The sequence below is a fragment of the Astyanax mexicanus genome, chromosome 7 (assembly GCF_023375975.1).
Source record: "Astyanax mexicanus isolate ESR-SI-001 chromosome 7, AstMex3_surface, whole genome shotgun sequence".
In the NCBI taxonomy this organism is placed as follows: Eukaryota; Metazoa; Chordata; class Actinopteri; order Characiformes; family Acestrorhamphidae; genus Astyanax; species Astyanax mexicanus.
Genome location: NC_064414.1, coordinates 32,992,224 through 33,008,974, shown reverse-complemented (window position 1 = coordinate 33,008,974; position 16,751 = coordinate 32,992,224). Strand labels below are relative to the sequence as shown.

The 16,751-nt window shown below is 37.6% G+C and overlaps 1 protein-coding gene across 4 annotated transcripts in view; it reads left to right on the top strand.

Moving 5' to 3' along the window:
- ptpn20 (protein tyrosine phosphatase non-receptor type 20) overlaps positions 1-16,751 on the top strand; it is a 49,756-nt gene that overhangs the window by 6,769 nt on the left and 26,236 nt on the right. For all 4 annotated transcript variants that reach the window (XR_007440036.1, XR_002651927.2, XM_022684792.2 and 1 more), the window contains exons 7-29: positions 793-885; positions 1,657-1,735; positions 1,824-1,977; positions 2,231-2,302; positions 2,696-2,870; positions 3,064-3,199; positions 3,310-3,448; positions 4,225-4,377; positions 4,477-4,662; positions 4,758-4,914; positions 5,082-5,310; positions 5,922-6,019; positions 6,119-6,196; positions 6,460-6,567; positions 6,664-6,780; positions 7,755-7,954; positions 8,077-8,178; positions 8,379-8,472; positions 8,888-8,973; positions 11,215-11,407; positions 13,253-13,458; positions 15,470-15,568; positions 15,683-16,107. Coding sequence is in view for 2 of the 4 variants with exons in the window: in XM_022684792.2 (XP_022540513.2) it covers positions 793-885; positions 1,657-1,735; positions 1,824-1,977; positions 2,231-2,302; positions 2,696-2,870; positions 3,064-3,199; positions 3,310-3,448; positions 4,225-4,377; positions 4,477-4,662; positions 4,758-4,914; positions 5,082-5,310; positions 5,922-6,019; positions 6,119-6,196; positions 6,460-6,567; positions 6,664-6,780; positions 7,755-7,954; positions 8,077-8,178; positions 8,379-8,472; positions 8,888-8,973; positions 11,215-11,407; positions 13,253-13,458; positions 15,470-15,568; positions 15,683-16,107 (3,379 nt within the window). In the remaining 2 variants the exon portion in view is untranslated. The remainder of the gene's footprint in view (positions 1-792; positions 886-1,656; positions 1,736-1,823; positions 1,978-2,230; positions 2,303-2,695; positions 2,871-3,063; positions 3,200-3,309; positions 3,449-4,224; positions 4,378-4,476; positions 4,663-4,757; positions 4,915-5,081; positions 5,311-5,921; positions 6,020-6,118; positions 6,197-6,459; positions 6,568-6,663; positions 6,781-7,754; positions 7,955-8,076; positions 8,179-8,378; positions 8,473-8,887; positions 8,974-11,214; positions 11,408-13,252; positions 13,459-15,469; positions 15,569-15,682; positions 16,108-16,751) is intronic.

Sequence of the window (16,751 nt, the reverse complement as noted above, 5' to 3'; positions counted from 1 at the left end):
ATTCAGAAACTAAAGTAGCCTTTTTATTTTTTTCCAGAGCTGTATATAAAGTTTTCTCCTATTATTACATCCATTTGTGATTAATTGAATGTGTAACTCATAGCATCTTTTCTAATCATATTAATTTTGCTACAGATATTTGAAACAGATATTGTATATATCTATATTGAAAAGTCGCGATTTAACATTTGGATTGAAATATAAATAAAACAATATTTAATTTACTAAAATCAATAGAGGTAAATTAACAATTTTAAGAACATAAAAAATAAAATAGTCACAATTAATAAACCAAGGGACACAAATAAAATTTAATTATATGAGATAAATAAAAATAGATCAACCAACAAAGTGATCTAAATTAAACTCAAGGAACCTAGTCTTCAAAAGGCCTGAAAATGACACTTTCCCAGCATCTATAACTTAAAGGTAATCCATGCACCCATTCTATGGATATGGTTTCCTTTAAACCTCACCCTGCAAAATACAGACTTTCATCAACCTTGCGCATGGGAGAACATCACTATGTGTGGCCATGGAATAGTGCGGTACCCACAATAGGATTAAAGGTTTACCTTAAACTCAATACAGGATTACAGCCCTGCGAAAAACGTATAATCAGCCTATGAGCGAAGATGCTTAGAAGTACACTTTGGAGTAGTGCTCTTGTGTTTGGACACAAGAACGAGTGAGATTGAGTGCTCTTGATGATGCCCTGCATGCTCAGTCACATCCTGGCAGCCTGTGCAGGAGCTCTGTAGGTAATAATCTGTTGCACTCCTGACTCGACAGGAAAGCAGGGAGTGTACCACGACTACACTGAAGGGAGCGGAGCTGCAGCAGAGAGACAGCGCAGACTGTCACTGGATTCAGAGCCCAAGCAGGGTGAGTACCTCTTCTATTATTGTATACAGCCTTTTGTTATGTGCACCACTTTTTTCCTTTTTTCTGCAGTAAAATAACTTTACATTTTACTACACTTTACTGTTTACATTCTGAAAATCTGAGGGCTTTGAAATCCCCTACAGGACACTTAGAAAAGCAGCCAGTTTTCTCTCTACTCCACCTAATAATTTCAGATCTGTAACAGGAATCAAACCCAAATTCTGCATGTTTGAAAATAGATGTAAAATCTAGACTAACATAACTAAACTAAAGGTTTGGTGGATATGAACTGTTTGATTTGTATTCAGGAAAATAATGAATTTCAGGAAAGAGACCATTTTAGGATATTTTTCGACATTAGCAGATTTAGTTAAATATGTTTTTATATTTTCTATTGCAATTACAGTTATGATTTTAAGTAATGTTCCTTCAAACCTCAAACATGAAAGATTTTTATGTAATGCTTGAATAGAATAGGGGTTAAACAGCCGCTTAAAACTTGATGTTTATAACATTATAAAATGTTTATTATGTTAATTTTTATTAGGTTTTATATAGTTTTAAATACCTTTTTATATTATATGTTTTATATTTTATTATGTGTGTCGTATTATTCGACTGTTTATGTTATTGACCTACTTCCTTCAGTTTTGTTTTTCTGTTCTAATGATTTCACTTTAATTTTATGTAATTTTATAATAAGGTTTCAAATGGCTTTTCCTAAAACATATTGCTTTGTATAAAAATAATGTGTTGCAGTTTATTTTCCAGGAGGATTCCATCAGCAGAAAACCTGGTCCCTCAAAAACAGATCATCCCAGATGCCTACTTACCAGGGCATTCAGAGCAGGTAAGCAGCAGTGTGCAGCAGCTGACGTTACTCTGAGATGCCAGATGAGTTCCATCCTTTGAAGAACCTCTTTGCTTTGGCGTGACAGGATTCCACAGGGAGCCCATCACAGTGGCCGTAATAGTAGCTGGCTGTCCCAGAGCACGTACCTCCATGTCCCCTGCAAGGGTGAACAGAGGCATCGCAGCCCCTCTGTTTCTGTCAGCGAGTCTACCCTCAACCTCGCCCACAGAAGAGCTAAGGTATTTAATTACATTTTTCTTGGGTGATTTCAGCATAATACTTGTCTTAATGTTGTTTTTTTATTCTGAATCATTAAATTTTTGTTTATTGTGATCATCACACAGGCTTCTGTATTTCTATGTTTAATGTTTTGCATGATTCTCTGTCCTGTGATCACATTTCTGTAAAGCTACTTTGTGACATCAGTTTTAAAAAGGGCTATACAAATAAATTTCATTTGATTGAATTGATCACTTTGCTTTTGAATTTCAGAGCCTGGGACCTGAGTTTGCAAGAATGGTGGATGAGCCTCAAATCGTTTTAGAGCTGCCTGGATCTATAGTGGTAAACATTTTTTTTTTCTAAGCAGGTTGTGACTGTTGTTTAGTTTACAGCAAAGAATAGGGATGCACTGAAATATTTAATAAAATATTGTATAAAGTATAAATTAAATAGCTTAAGTTTAGTTTAGTTTTGTTGCTTTTCAAAGAATACTACAATAAACTACAATAAAAAATATTTATTGAACACATTTGAACTGTGCCGGAGACATACCAATATGCAGATCACAATATCATTTAAAATAAATAAGCAAAAAAAGAAAAATGAAATGCCATTTTAATCCACATAATTTTAGTTGCAGAATATTTGGTCAATAAGGATTATTTTAATTAAGACTGGCCATCCTTTTTGAACTATGCATTTTGCTGTTTTCTCTCTTCCTGTTCACTGATACAGTCAAAGAAAGGGAAGTCCTGCTTATCACAGAGAGAAGTTAGCGTGGTGATGCCAAACGAGCAGTGTGTAACAGTGAGATGTGACATCAAGTCCAGAGGGAGAGATGTCTTCGACATGGTTGTGGCTCACGCTAACCTTGTGGAGCACTTCTACTTCGGCCTCGCCTTTCTTGATGGTAATGCAAACATTTCTCTCAGGTCCGGTAGATATAAAGAGTTAATTTGCAAAAACAGATAAAGGTATTTTTAAAGAATAACACCAATCTGTCTGCAAATTAATTCATATATAGATTTATAAGTGCAAAAATGTAAGTGAATATTTTGTAAGTCAACATTTTTATTTTTGAGCATGTTCTGTCTCTTCTCTAGATGACGAGTTTTTCTTTTTGGACCATGAGACAAAGATCTCAAAAGTAGCTCCAGACACCTGGAAGAAACTAGCAACATCTCCTTTCACCCTCTTTCTTCGTGTTAAGTTTTTTGCTGATGACGTCACCTTCATATTGTAAGTCTTCTTCTGTAAATCTGCATTGTCTTTGGATAACAATCAGTAGCAGCTTAAGCTAAATATGATAAAATGGCTTATTATTACAATTATTTTCTTTTGTCTGAAAGGCACAAACTAACCCGTCACCAGTACTATCTCCAGCTGAGGAGAGATATTTTGGAGGATAGAGTGCACTGTAATGAGGACACTGCTGTATACCTCGCTGCTCTGGCCCTGCAGGCTGAATTTGGAGACTACATGGATGAGGTAAAACACATACTGCAGTATTTAAACTGACTGTGTATTTAGTGGACTGGAGAGTTTAAATGTTCTGTAATATCAAACATAACAATTTTTTATGTAAAATTGAACATAAAAATTGGCATTGGATACCTTTCTATCATTTTAAATTAAACATATGCTGCCTTTAAGATGACAACTTTCCAGATACATATACAGCTCTGGAAAAAAATAAGAGACCACTTCAGTTTCTGAATCAGTTTCTCTGCTATGTATAGGTATGTGTTACAGTAAAATTAACATTATTGTTTTATTCTACAAACTACAGACAACATCTCTCATAGAAAAAAGAAATTGTCATTTAGTATTACAAAAAAGATGCAGAGCTTTCAAACCGCAAATAACGCAAAGAAAACACATTTATATTCATAAAGTTCATAAAGAGTTTAGAAATCAACATTTGGTGGAATAACCCTGGTTTTTAATCACAGTTTTTATGCATCCTGGCATGTTCTCCTCCACCAGTCTTACACACTGATTTTGGATAACTTTATGCCACTCCTGGTGCAACAATTCAAGCAGTTCAGTGATCATTCATCTTCCTCTTGATTACATTCAGAGATTTTGAATTTGATAAAATAAAAATAAAAAAACTTTTTATTTTTAAGTGGTCTCTTATTTTTTTCCAGAGCTGTATACTTTATTGTCCATACTGTCCATGTCTTTTTTGATTTGGGTTTGTATTTATTTGTATTGATTACCTTTCTTTCGATTTGGATGTGATGATCTTGTTTTTTTGTTAGGTGTATGGAAGGAACTATTTTCAAACTGAACATTACATCCCAAAAAGAGTGATGGAAAAAATTGCGTTGCCTTGTTTAAGGGAAGAGTTGCCAAGATTACATGCCAATAATGCCCAGATGCTTCCTGAAGAGGCTGAGATTGAGTTTTTAAAGGTTATTAATCTAGTATAAGGACACATTCAAAAAGCACATTGTGAGTGTTTTGAGTTAAATGTTAAATTACATGCTGTATTTGTTTCCATTCAATTAAAGATTGCACAACAGCTGCCTGAATATGGAGTGCTGTTTCACCGAGTGGCTCGAGAGAGGAAGCCTGTCATTGGAGATCTAACTCTAGGAGTTTGTGCCAAAGGAATTATGGTTTATGAAGTCAAAAACAACTCGCGGACGTTAATCCGCAGATTTCAGTGGTCTGAAACTGATAGTATCTCAACAACTGTAAGTATATAGCCTTTCTAAATGATCATTCGCATTTGAAATATCAGTAGATGGTCTGGTCTAAAGCCTGCCCTGTTGTATTTTCCCTCCTGTAGCGGCGAAAGTTTACTATAGAATGCAGCCCCAGTGGAAAAAAGCACTCCTTTCTAACTGAAAGTTCCAAAATTGCACAATATCTCCTGAGCCTCTGCTCTGCCCAGCATAAATTCCACAGTGAGATGACCTCACGACAGCTGACCACGTTAGCCTCAGGTACAACTTTCACTGTTTTATTTGGGATTTTGCTGTTGAATACTATGATTAGTAAAGACTTTAGTTGGAGCAAAAACAAGTCCACGATCAAGCCTTCAGAGCTGAATGCACATTGGCATCTTTAATAATCTTTTTAGTATAAATTAAGCTTGTTTTTTCCTCTCCAGATGACAATATTGCTAAATATTCATTGTGTCGGGCTCGGCACAGCCAGATAAAGAGGCTGTCTTGTTCAGAAATGGTGCTTAATAATGTTGGTCTGAACCACGGTCCCATGGATTCCATGAGCAAGTCGTGTGATGACCTCTCAGCGAAGATCCAACAGCAGAGAGAAGCAAACGACACTCCAGAACCACGAGCGCTGAGTGAGCTGAGGAAACCCAGTCAAAGCTGCAGGTGCAGGAAGCACATCACATAACAATACTGTATACTGAAAAAGTGATGTATTGACCTTAAATTAATTTAAGTGTGTACATCATCATTTACTCATTAGCATTAGCATAGTTTGTGGTAAAACGTAAGTACAATGAAAGCCAATATACATGTAAATCAGGGGTCAGCAATTAAGTTTGGCTGCAAGCCAGGTATTTTCTAAGCCATTAGGTGGTGGGCCACAAAAAAATCTGTTTTAAGTGTAATGGGACGGAGTGCTACAGACTAGAAGCTCCCCAGCTCAGAGGGTTGTTGAACCCAATTGCAGAACAATTGATCTCAAAGCAGGTAAAATTAAGGAAAAAGGGAAAAATAAATAAATAAACACACCGCTCATCACACAGGATAAAACCCGTCACCAGAGTCAGGGTCCAATACACTATCACGGCCCCGGTTTGGGAAACGGCTGGGAAAAAGCACCCTTTAAGGAGATAGGGAGCCCAAAAACGAGAACTAAAACGGCAGGAAAAACGAGAACAAGCAGAAAATGTGATTACATTTTTAATTACTGTGTCATATTCATTGTAACTTGTGTGTAATGTGTGTACACATTGTAATGTGTAATGCTTTTTCAGCCCCCCAGAGACCTTTGGTTCTCCAATTTACAGAATAGCGTCCAATATGTCCTTGCAAAAGCAGGATTCAGAACCTCACTCCATCTCCTCCATGCGAGGTAAAGAACTTGTCACCTTATGTCCAATTCTGTTTAATTTTTAGTTTATAAATCAGTTTTTTTAGCAACTTATTCTGGTAAAACTTGTCTTTTTAACAGCTGACACTCCTGTTAGAACTCCGCCAGAAAGAGAAATCATCTGTGTGACACTGAAGAAGGATCCTAAGCTTGGCTTTGGTAAGAGTGGATTAGATTTTTTATATGACACATAATATGAAAAATCCTTAATATGTCCTTAATATGGTAGAATGGAAGATTCCCAGAATAAACAATCAGCAGGAATTTCATATATTCCTGTATATTTCATACCAGCATAGAAAAAAAACTTTGAGCTGCATAGACCAGCACAAATCGCAAGATAGGTAGCTAAATAGACACGCTTTATTAACTTTTTATTTAAGTTAAATCCTGATTACATATTCAATCTCCTCCTATGACAGGTTTTATAATAGTTGGTGAAGACAACACAGGGAAGTTAGACCTGGGAATCTTCATTGCATCTGTTGTCCCTGATGGTCCAGCTGATAAAGATGGCAGAATCAGGCCAGGTAGCTAACACTACCTCTTTACCATTTCCAAATGAAGACAGGATACTCTCACTTGTGTTTTTTTTTACATTCAGTCTTCTGTTGACTTTCATTTAGGTGGCAGACTGATCTCTCTCAATAAGATCAGTCTAGAAGGGGTGACCTTTAGTGCAGCTGCTGCCATCCTACAGAACAGCCCGGATGAAGTGGAGATTATAGTGTCTCAATCAAAACGTAAGTTTGAATGCTCTGGTAAAGGTACTGTACACATTGTGCTATTACAGAATTCCTTTAAAGCTGATTTGTCTCAAAGTTGGTTTTAAAAAGCGTTAAACTAATACAGATTATTTTACTGATTTTTATTTGATTTTAGGTAAACTCCTACTTTAAAGCAGCAGTCCATATTATTTTGTTTCTAAGCGGAAAGCTGGGATAAAATATGGTGTGCCTGCTAAGCCTAATATATCAATTCTGAAAACTGGGAGTTCTTCTGGCCACGTCACGCGTCTTTACGTACTTACATCACATGTACAGCCTCTAAAAGAGGATCCGGCTCAGTTTTACTGCAAGCACACTCTCACCACTTATCAACTTTTTGGCCCGTTTTCTGTGCTATAACTGTACACTCTCACCACTTTAGACTCTTTGGCCCATTTTCTGTGGTATAACTAGACTCTTTGGCCCGTTTTCTGCGCTACAACTGTACACTCTTGCCATTTATCAACTCTTTGGCACGTTTTCTGCACTCTCGCCACTTTTAGACTCTTTGGCTTGTTTTCTGTGCTATAACTGTACACTCTCACAGCTTAAAGACTCTTGGACCATTTTCTGTGCTATAACTGTAACTTACATTCTCGCTGCTTTTAGACTCATTGGCCCATTTTCTGTGCTATAACTGTACACTTATGCCACTCGATTTTTTGGCCCGTTTTTTGTGCTATAACTGTACACTCTCGCTGCTTATCAACTCTTTGACTCGTTTTCTGTGCTATAGCTGTACACTCTCGCCGCTTTTAGACACTTTGGCCCATTTTCGGTGCTATAACTGTACACTCTCACCGCTTTTAGACTCTTGTGCCCGTTTTCGGTGTTATAACTGTACACTCTCGCCGCTTTCAGACACTTTGGATCGTTCTTTGGCACTACAATTGTACACTATGTATGTTTAGAGTACAAATAATTATCTTTTTGGTCTTTACTTCGAGCAGAGGAGCTTGGGGACAGTAAAACGTCCTTGACTACTGGTAACCTGAGCATGATGCTGGAGAGAGGCTTTGACTCTCAGTCAACTCTGAGTGCTGAGTACAGGCCGGTGATGGAGGAGCTGGAGGAGGCCTTGTCTAACATTATGACTCCCAAAACGGGAAGAAAGCTACACATCCCTGTTGTTCGGATCCTGGATACACAGGTATGGCATCTTTCAGTCATGACAAGACATTTTTCAGTTTGTTGATGTTATAAACAGTATCTTAGCTCCGGCGTTTGTGTCTGAATGAAAATGAAAAATACCTTTTTTCTGCACTTTTGCAGGAAACGTTCTCTAGGTCCTCCTCCAGCTCGAGTCTCAGACCTGGTGAACTGCTCGGTGTGGAGCTCAGAAAGGTCAATGGCAGTCTAGGCATCAGTGTTGCTGTAAGTCTGTGTGTATTGATAATAACACAAAAAACATTATTATTACAATTCAATAGATATGCAATTTTGGTATACAAACAACTGCATTTTTTTTCATTTACACAAACACTTTTAACACAATAAAAAACAAAAGGCAATAAAAACAGTAAAGTTTTCTTTGATGAGCTCTTTAAAACACACTTCCTATCAAATCATTCTAGGGGGGCATCAACACTAACATACGCTATGGAGGAATCTATATCAAAAGCTTGATTCCAGGAGGAGCAGCTGATCAGGATGGCCGAATACAGATTGGTACAAATGCAAAGAACACTACATACCCGTTCAAATGTGTTTATGTTTTGCACTTTATACACTGGTCAGCCATAACATTAACATCACCTCCCTATTTTATTTTATTTTTTTCATTTTATCAGCTCCACTCATATAGAGACAATCCCTTCATACCGCCACAACACACATTGCTAACACACCACCACTGTGATGTGCTGTGGGTCCTGATCATTAAAAAACAGGGTAAAAGAAGGCTTGTAAAGTATGAAGTGAAACAGTTTGGCTATTGTCTGTAATAATAGTGGAGCTGATAAAAAGGACAATAAGTGTAGAAACATGAAAGTAGTGTTAATGTTATGGCTGATGGCTGTACAAGTGAGTGCGCTGCCAGACTGATAGCAATGTGTTTGAATGCCCATGTGTGTGTGCGAGACAGGTGACAGGCTGCTGGAAGTGGACAGCTGTAATCTGCGAAGTGTCACCCACAGGCAGGCGGTGGAGTGCCTGAAGAAAACTGGAGAGGTATTGAACCATCATATTAATTTAATACATATTCTTACAAATATCAGTTTAAAACTATTAACACTGTTGTCCTGCTACCCTGAATGTTGTCCCATTAGCCAAAACATTTTATATTAATTTATAGTCAGTTTTTATGCTGTAAAAAAAAGTTAGCTCTTCTCTGTAAAGGGGAAAGAAACAAAGTGGCCAAGTGACAGAGAAACACAACACTATTTTACACCAATCAGCAAAAGTGCTCCGGGGTTTCTGTATAGCCCTGCTTTAGATCACTGAACTACTGGTCTCTGAAGAAAGACAGGTTTTGGGCTCTTGCTCATGAATATTCATACATGCAAACAGGTCGCCTCTTATTGGCTAACAGCACTGCAGCAGAGAACGCCTACCTGTTTCATGTGCAGCATGCATATACAACAAGAAAGATCTTTAGTATTTCACAAAGAACAAGAAAAAGTTGTTTTTTAGTGGAAGGAGACCTTTAATATATTCTTTTCTTGATTTTGTATTAATGAAGGATTACCCACTTCTGAATTATTTCTTCTAAACTTCCCTTAAAAGAAAAAGGGATATCAATCTAAGCTATTGAATGCAAGACATTCAAGAGACTAATAAGAAAAGCCTATGATCAAGTCACCAAGACTGACAGACTACTGAAATATTCTTTAATTACCTTTAGGAAATTTAGAAAAGAATAAGCTTATTTTTTTAGACATAAGCAAGAGCCAAGTTAGAAACAAATGATATTACTGAAATCATAAAATAAGCTTGCTGAAAACATATGTATCTCTAATATACCCAGGCCAAAGGCTTGTCATAGCATTAAATCACACTTGTGACCCCTGTGAACTCTAGACTGCTGATGTCAGAAAAAATAGCGTGGGTTTAATTGCAGGATATGGTATCACTTTGGTTGTTGGCTCCAGAAGGAGCAAAAGTCAAACGTCTATGTGTCTCTCTTTAAAGACTCTACAAATGAGAGAGAGAGACCCTACAAATGCTCAGAAATAAGCCATGCCAATAGTGAATATGTCTGTGGACCCCTCAGATGTCATATAGAAGCAGAGAAACATTTATTGTTATTTTTGTGCATGCTAATAGGCTTTAATAAAGCTACAGGCTGCTGATGCTGAAGTGAGCGTAGTCACACTGACACAGAATGCCACTTTAAGCTCGTCTGACCTCACGGTTAATCTCTGGTTAGGTAACTTTCCTCCTGCATTTACCAAAACAATTTCATTGGGCTGTGTTTTGCTAAATTTAGAATGCGAGTGAGGATGAAAGAACACAAATGATGACTTGTTACTAGGGGTGTGCTATATCGTGTTGTACACGGGATTATTTAATTTTTGGGAAACAAAAGTAATTGTAATTATAATTATTTTAATATTTAATATGAAGCAGACAGTATTGTTTTGTTTAAATGTTAATTTTATTAATGTTTATAGTTTATATGCATGCACTACATTTGCTGCACTTTAGTTTTGTGGTATATTTTTGTTACATTAATATACAGCTCTAGAAAAAAATAAGAGACCACCTAAAATGATTGAAAACGTCTGGAAACTAATCAAGAGAAAGATGGATAATCACAAGCCATCAAACCAAGTCGCCAAGCCGAACTGCTTGAATTTTTGCACCAGGAGTGGCATAAAAGTTATCCAAAAGCAGTGTGTAAGACTGGTGGAGGAGAACATGCCAAGATGCATGAAAGCTGTGATTAAAACCAGGGTTAAACTGAAGTTCTGCGTCTTTTTTGTTATTTGAGCCATTTCTCATTTTCTGCAAATACATGCTTTAAATGATAATATTTTTATTTGTAATTTGGGAGAAATGTTGTCCGCAGTTTATAGAATAAAACAACAATGTTCGTTTTACTCAAACATAAACATATAAAAAGCAAAATCAGAGAAACAGATTCAGAAACTAAAGTGGTCAGAGCTGTTTTTTTATGTTACACTATTTATTTTGTTATGTTATTATTAATTAATACAAAATCAGAATGTTTGTAAGTTACTGCTAATTATGAAATATACAGATTGTTTTGTTTCTACTAAACTGTTAAACTTTACATTTACATAAATAAATTTGTCATATTTCCAAAAATACTGTCAATGCACAAATACTCTGTAATCTTGTGATATTAGAATAGGGCCATATTGCCCACCTCTGCTTCTTACATTATGTTACAAATCCTGAGGGAAAATGTATTCTAATTATGATAACAGGGATTTTGCCTTGTTACAGGTGGTGAGTCTGCTTTTAGAGAGAGAGCCTCCTGTGGTGCTGGAAACCTGCAGCTCCTCGTCCACCATGGAGAGACAGAAATCTCACTCACCCTTCAGTGCACAGAGCACCACCGCCACCCCCCTCAGGAGAGAAATCACCATGGAAACGTCCTTGTCTGTCAGGGGCAAGGACTACAGCTTTGTGTCAGATGGTAAGACTCAGAGAAGAGCAGAGAAAGGCAGCCTAGCGAGATATTTCAAGTGGATCTGACAGCAGCGTTGTGCTAGCTGTCTTAACTGTCCCACACATGTAGCTTTGAATGAGTGTTAGATAGAAGTGCATGGAGGAAATTCACTTTTAAGCACTAACAATGTTCTTACATGTTGAGGCCTAAAACATTTGTAGTTTGCATTACTTCATGTGTTAAGTTCAAATTGGCTTAATATTTTGTTGATGTATTACCATAAAATACACCAATCAGGCATTAAATTATGACCACCTCCTTGGTTGTACACCATTATTTATTTATTTTTTTCACTCCACTGAGCACTTTGTAGTTCTGCAATTACAGTCCTGTTCTTCAACGATCAGGACCCCCAGGATCACCAGAGGGCAGGTATTATTTGAGTGGTTGGTCGTTCTGTGCTCTGCAGTGACAATGACATGATCAGACACAACAGTGTTCTTGGAGTTTTCAGACAACCCAAGTTGCAAAAATGTATTTCAGGGAGGTACCCACAGACCTGGACCTGGACCTGGACAGTGTATAAGACTGGTGGAGGAGAACATGCCAAGATGCATGAAAACTGTGATTAAAAACCAGGGTTATTCCACCAAATATCGATTTCTGAACTCTTAAAACTTTATGAATATGATAATGTTTTCTTTGCATTATTTGAAGTCTGAAAGCTCTGAATCTTATTTGTTATTTCAGCCATTTCTTATTTTTTGCAAATAAATGCTTTTGGTAATTTGGATATTAAAAGAAATGTTGTTCGTAGTTCATAGAATAAAACAACATGGTTCATTTTACTCAAACATAAACATATAAATAGCAAAATCAGAAAAAAAACTGATTTAGAAACTGAATTGGTCTCTTAATTTTTTCCATAGCTGTGTATCAATGTCACATTAACTCACCTCAACATGCCTTTTGCAATCATTTAGTCCCCCATGGGGCAATGTCACTATTACACTATTAAATCACTATTGCACACTTTACCTTTATTGTTTTTTACTTTTATCAAAGTAGTCAGAGGTGGAAGGAGTTTTGATGGGAGCCATAATGCTTTCTCTCCCTCTTCCTCTCTTTTCCCAGACGACTGGAGAAAAAATGTCTGTCACCTGCGTGCACGTTTGTGTATACTCTTGGCCACTTGTTCTTGATTCCGGGTGATTTTATCTGACTTGCGGACACCAGGGAGTCGTTTTTGATATGCAGTAGACTCCCACAACTTTCAGAAGACTTGGGAAGTCTGAGTTTTGAAACACTGTGTCCACTTACACTCGTACCAAGCTGCTACACTTAGTAGTTGTAAAGTCAAAGACAGAAGCCCTGTGATCTGTTGCTCCACTGTTTGTATGGCCACCCTCTAGTCCTTCATCAGTGCTCACAAGATGCTGCCCAGGGGACACGGTTGGTGGAGTGTTATCAGTCTGGCAGCGACACTGAGGTGTTTAAAAACTCCAGCAGCACTGCTGTGTCTGATCCACGCATACCAAAACAACACACACCAGCACACCATCATCATGCTATTGTCAATGCAGTGCAGAGAATGATCTACCACCCAAATAATGCCTGCTCTGTGGTGGTCTGACCATTGAAGAACAGCTTAAAAAGGGAGTAATAAAGTATGTAGAGCAACAGATGGATTAATGTCTGTAATTATAAATCTACAAAGTGTTTTAATATGGCCAGTGAAAATTGCTAATGAAACAAGGTCATTAAGTTATGCTTAAATGTATGGAGTAATATTAAGCAATATGTTATGGGTAGAAATTGGTAGAAAAAAATATTTTCAATAATAAATATATTCTTGCTTTTTCTCACTTTTAGCAAACACTCTGGAGGTGACTCTAAAGAAAAGTCCTAAAGGCTTGGGCTTTAGCTTCCTCATCACAGACCTGAGGCATGAAGGAGGCAGTGTGGTGCGCATTAGGAGACTGTTCCCTGGGCAGCCGGCTGAGCAGTGTGGCCTGTTACGGCAGGGAGATGTAATCCTCGCAGTTAACGGAGAGCCTCTCAGAGGTCTTTACTATCAGGTAAAATACTTCTAATCCACACAGACTTTTAAAGTGCCACCTGCTTTGCATTAGGATTAGTATACCATCAGTTTTGAAGATTGATTACATCATGTCATGCCCGGATCAGAAGCAGGATTAACGTCAATAGAAAAGCCAGTCCGGGTCAGGCTTGCCTTGCAGTACTGCGTCAGTGTTAAAGCTTTAATCCACAGAAATTAGTTCTTTGCTTTTTTATACTGCGGAATGCAACACATTTATGACTAGAGGGGGAAACCAAAACAAAAGGTTTTCTCAAAATTCAATTACATTTAAATAGTTTAATTCAATTACAATTTTGGATGTGAATGTGATTTTTTTAATTCACAAATATTGGTATGTTATATTTTAAAGGGAAATATTGGATTATATTTGATTGGATTCAACTTTATTGTTCTTAACAAATCAAGCAAATGAACTGCAGTTAGCAACTAGCCAGAAGTGCATATAGAAATTGCAAAATTGATGTGCAAATGACCATAAGAAGTGGAAGGTATAACATGAATATATTCAGTACCAGTCAAAAGTTTGCACACAGCTCTTCTCTTTCAAAATGTTATAATTTTTTTTAAGATTTTGTAAATTGTACATTTAATATTGAAGACATTAAAGCTGTACAGGAACAAGTGGAATTATTTTGTAAACAAAACGTGTTAGAGTAGAGTAAACTGAACCGTAGAACTGTTTTCTCAGCACCTTTTAGGAGTTCCTGGAGGTGTTGAACAATAGTTGCTGCTTTTCCAGCTCATCCCAAATTACCATCTCAGTTGATCAGGTATAGATCAGGGGATTTTGGAGGCCAAACATCATTTTGTGAACTATGTAAATCTATATGTGTCCCTAAATTGTTTTTTTTTTTGCCTTTAATATTAATTTTACAATGTAGAAAATAAGTCAAATAAAGAAATAAGGAGAAACACTGAATAAGAAGCTGTGTTCAAACGTTTGACTGGTACTGTATTCAGATTCAGATTCAGATTACTTTATTTGTCCCCAAGGGGCAATTTAAAAGGGCATAAAGAGTAGCTCAGAGAAGGGCACGCACTCCCTCCAACAAATACTACACACAATACACAGACACAACCACAGATACACCATTAGATTAATGTACCATCATCAGTTCATTTGAACAGTCATTTTTCAGCATTTAAAAGCTGGACTGCCCTGGGGATGAAGGTTCTTTTCCTCCTCTGCGTTTTACAATACGGACAACGAAGTCTGCGTCCAGAAGGAAGCCAGTCAAATTCGGGAAACAAGATATGAGAGGGGTCCTGTACAATCCTGTGAGCCAACTTCACAGTTTGCTGATCACATAGGGTGATAAGAGAACGGATAGGTCGTTCAATGATTTTAGAGCAGACTTTAACCACATTTATCAGACAGTTTCTATTCTGCAGGGTGGTGGAATGAAACCAGCAAATGAAGGAGAATGTTATAATATTTTCAATGAAGGTATAATAGAAGGTGGTAAGAATGTCCTTATTCACTCCAAACGATTTCAGCTTCCTGAGCAGGTACTGTCTCTGATGGCATTTCTTCAGTATTTCCTCTGTGTTCAAGGAGAACCTCAGCATGTTGTCAAAAATTGTCCCAAGATATTTATACTCCTTCACAATCTCCACTGCCTCCCCCTGTATTATGGTGGCGACTGCCTCAACCTTCTGTCTTTGTTTAGGAGAGAAGGTTACTACCATCTCCTTGGTTTTATTTATGTTAAGTTCGAGGCATGAGTTTCCACACCACTCCACTACGCAAGTATGGAACAATAGGTGCATAATTAAACCAGTTTAAAACAGGCAGAATTAAGTAGAGAAAATAATGCTATAAACAGATGTCTAAAGTGAACTGTACGTGGTTTATGTGGAATTAATATATAGACAGATAAGATGCATAAAGTTACAGTATGTGCTTTTTGTGGAACACATCATTTTAATTCCTTGTATAAGGTCCCTTCTTATGTCTCTTAGTGCTAAGTGTTTTTTGTCACCAACAGAGAGTTTTGCAGCTGCTACAGGGAGCTCCACCTGAGGTCAAGCTGACAATCTGTAGACCTTTACCAGGTCAGCTTCCTGATATGGAAACCAATTCCTTGGTGAGGAGACCACTCTATGAATATTTACACCTTTGTTAATTCTAACCAGTCAAATGTGTCATAAAGATCTAATAATGAATACATTTTTCTCCTTCTTCTTCTTCTCTTTGGCAGAGTGCTTTCTCACCCCATGCTAAAGAGCACAGGTCACGCTCCTTAGACTTGCGAGTGGGATATATTTCTCCAGACTTCCGCGACATGCTCCAGCAGAAGGCCATGGCACTGAGCCAGAGGACAGAGTGGGCTGGATACAAACCCCAAGAGCCTCAGAGCCAGGACAGCGAGCAGGACAAGACCCCTTCAACTCCTTCATCTCCATCCTCGCCTCCATCTCTGGATGAAGAGCCACAGGAGAATGCTGCTATTCAGAAAAAAGTTCTCCTCAACATTGCCCCTCCTCCAACTCCAGCTGTGGTCACCTTAACAACCCCCAACCCTGTTCCAGATACACCCAAAGAGTCTCCCAAACTTCTAGTCTCGCAGCCAGAGCTGAAAGAGGACATCCCCTCAAGAATCAACAGTTCCGCTTTTAATACCAGGTACCAGTCCATACTATGCGTCTGTGGTTAGCAACAGCTCACATGAAATTCCGAGTGAAGGGTATAACAAACATTTGGTTCTTCATTTAGGTACCAGTTTTCTTTTATACAGTTGCCAGCTGTGAAAAGATGCCCCTTCCCTTATATTGTAACCAACTATTGAGTTTTAGGTAATTCAATCAGTGATCAGTAACCAGTGTGACTTGCTTGTATTTTTCTCACTATAAGGTGCACCGGATTTTAAGGCGCACTATCAATAAATGTCTATTTTCTGGTCTATTTTCATACACATAGCGCGCTGGATTATAAGGAGCATTTTAAGCGGCACTTGATAGGAAACAAGGGTGTTACCATGTTTCCCTTCTAATAAAGTTAAGTTAAGTAAACAAAATTGTAATTCTTAAAAAAACATTTTTAAATGAGTTAGACAAGTCAAACGAGCACTGGAAATTAATCTACACAGATTTCTTTACTGAAAACTGTTCATTTGAGTGAGTAAAGTGCTTCCTTTTTTTTAACAGTAAGCTTAGATTTCCAGATTCCAGACTGGAGCATTAGCATTAGCGGCGAACCGCTAATGCTGCCAAACGGCGCTACACTGAGGAACTGTTCTGGTAAATCAGGGGATATTGGCTAGAAGTTAT